The sequence below is a fragment of the Anopheles maculipalpis genome, chromosome 3RL (assembly GCF_943734695.1).
Source record: "Anopheles maculipalpis chromosome 3RL, idAnoMacuDA_375_x, whole genome shotgun sequence".
NCBI classification, from domain to species: Eukaryota; Metazoa; Arthropoda; class Insecta; order Diptera; family Culicidae; genus Anopheles; species Anopheles maculipalpis.
This window is the reverse complement of record NC_064872.1, coordinates 46,216,644-46,224,382: the sequence shown is the minus strand read 5'-3', so window position 1 is coordinate 46,224,382 and position 7,739 is coordinate 46,216,644. Positions and strand designations below refer to the sequence as shown.

The window sequence follows — 7,739 nt, the reverse complement described above, 5'->3', positions numbered from 1 at the left end:
AGCTACGCTGTGTATGAAACAAATAAAAGAATAATCTTCTAGGTTCATTTAAAGTGAAAACGTAAATATTAATTCATTTAGTTATTTTGATTCATGGTTAGGTTGACCTGCTTCAAGCATCGTACATGTGGACACATAATATAGTTTGAAAATTTTTATTAAATAATACAATAAATGCCCACATTCGTATTTGCATCGCCAGTAGTTTTCCTGTGGATAAAAAGTCAGTTCGACATGGGCTTAAAATTGCGAACAGTAACAACAGCTAAAAAGAAACATTTTCGAATACAGCATCACGGCTACAATCACTGCTGTTACATCCAATCGATTGCACTATTAAACATTGATGATCTCTGGGATAATCTGAGCCGGTAAGCTATCTGGGCAGCTATTTATGATACTGTTGGTAGTTTAACTAGGCAAAGGCAGTCTGTAAATTGGTTTGCAATGAAGACCGGCCAAATGATTGCACGGAATCATTGTCGTAAATCGTTAGGTTTTATCGTTAGGATGAGCTCATCAAAGGATCATAAATATTATCAAGGCAAGGTGATAGATACAGTAATATAAAACAAACCGTTTTGTTGGTGTGTAAGATTGGATGAAAAATCAATATAACTTTGTGGCCCCGATCGGATATATTGAACCAAAATCAGCGTCGGCGGAGAATGATTTTTATAAGCGTCGGTGGATCATTGCCTATCGATTCCACCAGGTGCTATTATTGTTTGGGTATTGTTGGGAGAGTGGTAAAGAAACTGGCCACAAGTTTGAAAGGATGATTGTAATGTATATTTAATTTAGTCAACATTATCAATGCTGTATGTTCAGACAGTAAGGAATTTAACTGTGCAAGATAACATAGGATACAATAAATCAACAAGCAGCTCGTCAAACTATATGTTATTCTCTATTTTGCTCTAGTTGCGTCCATTTGTCTAAATAGGTAGAGATATGGCGGCTGGAATCAGCTTAATTCTGGTACTTCGTTTCGCTGTTACTTTGGAGAGATTTCACAGAACAAGCGGTCACAAACAGAACAGCAGTGCCATATTCACAAAATACAGCAGGTAATATTGAATGACAATTGGTGAAATGTATATGGGCAGTGCTTTCTAAAAAGTGAGGAAAAATTGGATTGAAATATCATAGAATGCGATTAACCTTTTTGCGAATCGGTAGCCACTGTAGCTGATAGCTGTTATCCGTCTAGGGGTGACGTTCTCGATTTTCAGCTTGTTACCATCATGAAGAGCTGATTATGGTTATAAATGGGGTTTCCTTTTTTTCTGGGAGTAGGTAAAAGGCGGTTTTAGCCTATTTTTAGTACGGACCTAAACGTTGTCAAAGATATTTGCATTCGATTTTGATTTGATAGAACAGGGAGTTACTATGTCTTGGGATTGTTGAAAAGAGTAACAAAGCTCCGAGATCGAAAATAGCATTTCCTTGTACTATCTACATACTAAATGAGAAAATAGAACCAAGACGAAGTTTAGCACATTCATGGCCACGCACGCTGGTACAACTTATCTTGATTTAAATGTGCGTATCGTAGGAATTCTTTGTTCCTTTCTCTCGGAAGGTTGCGCGAGTGTCGCGCTCCAAATTTTAAACGAATAAAGTTATCGTTCGATCGACGGTGCTACCGTGTAGCATTGCATTGCAAAATTTCCATACAATCGTGATGTAGCGCAGGAAATGGCGTATTACCTGCTCGGTGTCATTTACAATTTTATTGGCAATGTAAGAGGGTGTAGAAAAGCGGTCAGCAAAAAAGAAAAACCCAGACGATAAATGTCGTGCTCGAGACTAAGAAACACATTAAGGTTGGTCTACTGATTGTCAAGTCGAAGAAAAACTTCGTTAAATCCCTATCACCCTTAATCTATGTCCCTTGAGCAACCGTCAGCGAACATTCCGATGGAATTGAATTCCGAAGTGAACGATAATTTTTGAGTTATTTTTGAAAGAATGCGGGCTTTCACGGATAACAAGGGCGCGAGACGATACGAGAAGTATCGAAAAAAACATAACAGAATAGTTCGATTGATTAAAAGTAGGAGGAAAGATGGGGCAGTTGTGTAGTGTGAGCGCCATGTTTTGCAAAAATGACTGTGTTTTAAGAAGACTTTTTATTTGCTTGAAATCTTTTTGGTGATGTACTATACTTTACTGATAATGAACAATGTTCACTAGCTTTCCTGGTACATGAAAGGGTGGTTTTGACGTGTAAAAATGTAAGGTAAATTGAAATATTTCACTCTGCACACCCTGAATGCATATGCAATGAGAGTAATTAGGTTCAGCGGCTGTATTGCCCAATCGAGCGACCGTAACATGAATGCAAGACTTTGTTCTATGAATTCTCTGTTGCATAACCATGCGACGATCGGATCCATCATCACATCACATCACATAGGTATATAACGAAAGACTGCACACATAATGCGATGCAGTTGTTACGTTTGCGGTTCATACAAGTGTTGTCTTTACGATGATGAAGTTGAGTTTCTTAGTTCTGGTGATAATTTATATTTCACAGAATGTTTTAACAGAACATTCAACCCGTTTGTCGAGGGATATAGAAGATTTTGTCAATTTGTTAGATCTAGCCCAGATTACGCGTCTCACCAATAGCTACTATCTCAACGATAACGATTTTCAGTCGATGTTGGAGTACTTGCAAAGCATCGAGTTTTCCGCTGTATGGAATGGTTTCTTCAATTTGACGATGATACGTGAGGTAGGCCTCTATCTGTCTCACGAAGGTGTTCCTTTCTACGACTATGTGGATCTTGTAGCAAACTTTATTGGACAACCGCCGCTCAATCGTCGTGTGGTACAACATCTACAAAAAAGTATGTGAAGAAACTAAACACTAACATTTAATCGTTACAGTAAAAAAAAATTTTTTTTATTTTTCATTAAACACAAAGCAAAATACCGTGGTGTAAAGACGTATGTTGAAGAAATGTTTGCTGTGCTGCCATGGCGAGAATGGCATCGTTTGTATGATATTAAGCAAGCAAATAGTGTACCGTTCAGGGCGTTGGTTAACAAACTTCGGCGGATTAATTATGTAGAACTAAAGCAGTTTTATGAGGTAAGGATAGTGTACGAAGTGTATGTTATTTTGTTAATAATATTTTTGCTCATTCACGTATAGGACAGCAAAGACTTCAGATCATTCGTGCAAATCCTGCGAAGCTATGGATTGGATGTTGACTCATTTTCACAGTATTTGAGAAAATATTTGCCGTGGGATCATACTGGTAAAACTGCAGGCCGATTTGAAATTGAAAGGAACGTGTGAAAACAATCAACAATGTTGAGACATGTGACTTTAATTGAAAGTAACATTGTATGCAAAGTTGAAAACTTTGAGTAATTTGTTATGTGTTCGGTTCAAATAAAAACCAGTTTTACATGTAGCAAAACGTCGTTTCGTTTCATACAAACTTAATTTATATCCACACAATATTTTTAAAACTACCCCTTTTTTAATTGACTAACAACAGCTAGGAGCCATATAAGAAATAATCGATTTCAAAGCTTGTTTTGCAATCTACCCTACATTCATTTTTAGTACCTCGCACGTTATGTACCATTGCGTGTTGCATACCACTACGCCTGTAATCGATTTTAAGCTGTCTAGTAGAAGGTTTTTCAGCGTTTAACACAATCAAAACTGTAAGGATTGATGTTTTTTTTTTCGATTTTTTTTTTCTGACCAATGTCGGTGTTTTGTGGAAATAAATCTTTGACAACAAACCCGCGTGTACTGCTGCTAAACCAATTGTTGGGGCAATTTGTGCACTGTATCAAATGAGTCCCTATCCTGTTAAAACGATGCAACGCACGAATGAAAGCAACAAAGACAAGTTGGAACAAGGAACAGAAAATCACAAACCGTAGAAGAATTCCAGCGGTACTGGAAATAAAATCAAGTTCCCATCAGGCAGGAATACCGATCGGCACGACATGCACGGACGTGACGTCCTTTTCGCACGTAGCACCAAAGATTGACAGGAGGGCGCTTGTGATCGGAAAACGTACAACAGGCAATGTTTACCCAATGACATGGTGCCTTCGAAATTAAACGAATTTGTTTGTTTTTGGAATCAAGCTCAATTTGGTCATGCGTAAGGGCGCGACGGAAGAAGCACAGGTCGTTCCGAAAAGGGTTTTTGGGGCCAGGCCAGTTTGCATGAAAAATTTTCTTATTCCGTGTTGCGGAAGTGTTTCTGCCATGATCTAATAAAAAAGTGTTGATCCATTGTGAATCTATTCGCTTCGTTCGAAATTGAAAACCCCAAAACGAGTGTAGTCTATATTAATGGTGTTTTAGTTACGCGTTCGTACGCAGTTGGTGGTGAGAAAATTTGTTTATCTGTTTTTTTTTTCTGCGCTATCCGGGACCGGGTTTTGTGAATCCTATCCAGACTATTCTGGATCCAGTAGTGGTTCAGGACTGACTATTAAACTACGAGTTAAATCAAGTTGACGGTATGTCAACGTGAGGATAAGTCTGATTTGGTTTTACCAATACGAAGAGACAAAACATAATTTTACAAAAAAATCTAGTAATTTCTTTAATTTGAACTCGATATCTAAAAAAACTACTGCAACACGATGTCTGTACATGCTATAATAGAAGTAAAATAATGAATCATAATTCACCCTATATCAGTGGATTTCAACTTTTCATTAGTTAGGAGAAAATGTAACTAAATAAATTATAATGTTATTTCATTTGTTATAGACCGTTTTGTATTTTAAAAAATTTAGCATTGAATTTTACTTTACTTACTTAAGATTTAAAGCTTTAATGGAGGTTTAAGCTTTTACTGCATCGTTTACTTAAATCCTCTCCATGAGAGTGCTGGTTCATGTCAACTAGGGTCATCTCCACAAACTAGTTGCATAACCCTGAAATGTAATAGCATTAGAAGTTTATTTTTTGTCAAGCTAAAGCTAATAGTTTATAGAAAAAGAATCGAGATCGTTTTAGCTTATCAATCTAATAAAACAATTAACTTTAACCTCTCGAAGCAATGGTTTGCAGGATCAAAAACGTGCTTTAGAACCGTCCTTCAAGCGTTGTTAAAGCACACAATCTCGGGACACTCGGAAGTCGTAAAAGAAGTAGCAATGCTCCGAATACTTTCTCGTTTCGCCATTGTGACGTTTTGGGCCCACACTTTTGCACTCGCTTACAATTTAGAGTCGTTAAATGTACTATCGGAAGTTGTAGTTCGATTGGACGAATCCGTTACCCATGACGTGCTCTGCATCGATTGTCATGGAAGTTGGGTCGAGGATTTGCTGGTCGCGTTTCAAAAACGTCATCCGTACATGCCGACCATCAACATTGATAGCGCATTTGGTGGATTTTCCGTTATCGAACAAAGGGAACGCAAGGCTAGCATCGTGTTTGTAGCTTGCATATTCGACGGACAGGTATATGAATTGCAGGATATTTAAAATTTTTAATTTTGAAATAACTGTAATACGATTAAATTTATTGTTATACTATAATATTGCTTTTTTCCTTACACTTTGCAGTGTAATGTACGGCAGCTGCAACAATCGTACATGTTAAACAAATATGCAATACATTTTTTACTGTCCAACAACGCCTCGCAAATCATACAGGACCAAGCACTCAGTGAGGCAAAGAAAAAGGGCATTTTGTTGGTAGTGCAGCTGTTTGATCATCAGGTTAAGAATACGCATGTTAAGGTACGCTGTGGGGGATTTTTTTATACCTCATACTTAGAGCCTCCGTTAGCAGAATTGCCAAATCTGCTGTTCAACGGAACGCTCACGAAACTGGACAACTTTCACTATCATGTGGCGGCTGTACCAATTCCTCCGAACTTTTTCGTTTTTCACGGAAAAATTGTAGGCTTTGAGGTGGAAATTTTTCGTTTGATAATCGCCCGCCAAAAAGCACATGCACGGTTCATGTTTTCGAAAACATCCGAAGTAGCAGAAGCGCTGCAGCAGTTGTACGTAGGGCAGATTGATCTGTTTTTAAATGTTCTACAAACTAAGCAGTATTTAAACTTTGTCCAATCATTTTGGCAGGTACACCGTCCTTACTGCATTACCTTGCCGAAAAGGATGGAACGGATGCATCTAGAAGTACTCTTACACCCGTTCGAGTGGCAAATTTGGTTCGTATTTCTCAGCGTGTTGTTGTTAATGCAACTGATAAATCTTATTTTCCCGAAGAAGTTTAATCACAACCTTATTATGATTTGCTTCTTTGGGAGTGGACCTTCGGAGCATATGCTGCCATCGTCGGCCCGACTGATGGTTTGTGCTGTGTGTATAATAATATTTTTACTAACCGAAACTTATCAAGCAATTCTACTCTCGCTGATTGCATCCAACTCATACATGAAAAACCCAGAAACTGTTGACGAGTTTATGAGCTCTAATATGACGCTTTACTTTTTCAAAGGGTTAATGTACATGATGCCGGCCAAATTGCACCCATTAATGTATATCATACCGTCGAGCATATCAATCTACTCCATGTTTGACAAAGCCACAGTGCAACCCTGTTCAGATGCATCATTCTGGAACACCAATCCGTTGAAAATAAAACTTCCAGCAAGGGACGAGCTGATTGCGCTGCAGCCACCAATATTTTATCTCCCACACTATGTTACATTCAATCACCTGACTCCTCTAGCGCAGGGATACCAGGAGTATATGGATCGATTGTTTGAGGTTGGTATTTACAATCGTATACATAGGAAATGGTACCCCCAAAAGATGCATCGTAAGAAGGAAGCTACATTTAACGATTCTATTGTTTTGACGGATGATTTAATTCCTGTGTGGGAATTGCTGGGCATTGGACTGTTGTTTAGTTCAATTGTATTTGTAAGCGAGTGGACAACATTCTACATCAGATTACGTTGTATTAGACAAAAGAATGCAAAGTAGAGCGATAGTTTTTGTATTACACATAATAAGCGTTTTGCACACACATTTGTCCTCTAAGTCGTCATTCTGGTACACACACACACGTTTGTTTTGCTTAATATCGTTGATTAAAGAATGTAAAAGAATGTTACTGTTACAATTATCTTAGCAGAAGACAAAGTTTTTAGCAAAAAATAAAGTGTTTGTGTATTAGTAGTTAGTGCTATAGCGTATAGTTTTATTTAACACAACCATTATATAGTTTCGCTTGGATCCTTCGATCTAGTACAACACAAGTCGTTATTTCGAAACGACTCTGAATCGTTTGCCTAGTGCAATGCTGGATTACACCCGAATAAAGCAAATATAAGAAATAAACAAAAATGAAAAAAAAATTGTAGCATTTTTCAACTAAACGGATGGATGTGCCCTGAGAAGCAAAAGAGTTTACAAGATCAGGCAGGCTCGGTGAACTATTGACATGATCGTGTAGGATCAGAATTTGCAAATTACTGTTGCGAATTACTGTTAAAATTTAAAATTAAATTACTGTTTTAATTACTGTTAAAATTTATGACGGTCCAGAGCCGTATTTTATGATCTTATTGGTAAGGCATTTCCTCCTTATTCTTTGCACTATTCCCGGGCATACTCGGTTGTGGATGGGTGGGTAGTTCATGGTTGATGTCCAGTCCTATTTTGGCTGTTGCATGTTGGTTGTTCAGATGGGTGTAATTGTGTTTGGTCCGGTACTACTGTTGTGGCATTTTGAAGGTTAGTTGATTGTTTCCGGTTTC

General features: G+C 37.8%; 2 protein-coding genes across 2 annotated transcripts; both read left to right on the top strand.

Annotated features, from left to right (window-relative positions):
- Positions 1-2,497: 2,497 nt before the first annotated feature.
- LOC126560676 (protein G12-like) lies at positions 2,498-3,316 on the top strand. Its single transcript, XM_050216633.1, has 3 exons — positions 2,498-2,861; positions 2,940-3,106; positions 3,170-3,316. Exons 1-3 carry the CDS (start codon positions 2,498-2,500, stop codon positions 3,314-3,316), a joined length of 678 nt encoding a protein of 225 aa, XP_050072590.1.
- Positions 3,317-5,358: 2,042 nt separating this feature from the next.
- Positions 5,359-6,963, top strand: LOC126560675 (uncharacterized). The gene is made up of 2 exons (XM_050216632.1): positions 5,359-5,463; positions 5,569-6,963. The coding sequence occupies exons 1-2, from the start codon at positions 5,359-5,361 to the stop codon at positions 6,961-6,963; spliced, it is 1,500 nt and encodes a 499-aa protein (XP_050072589.1).
- Positions 6,964-7,739: the final 776 nt, after the last annotated feature.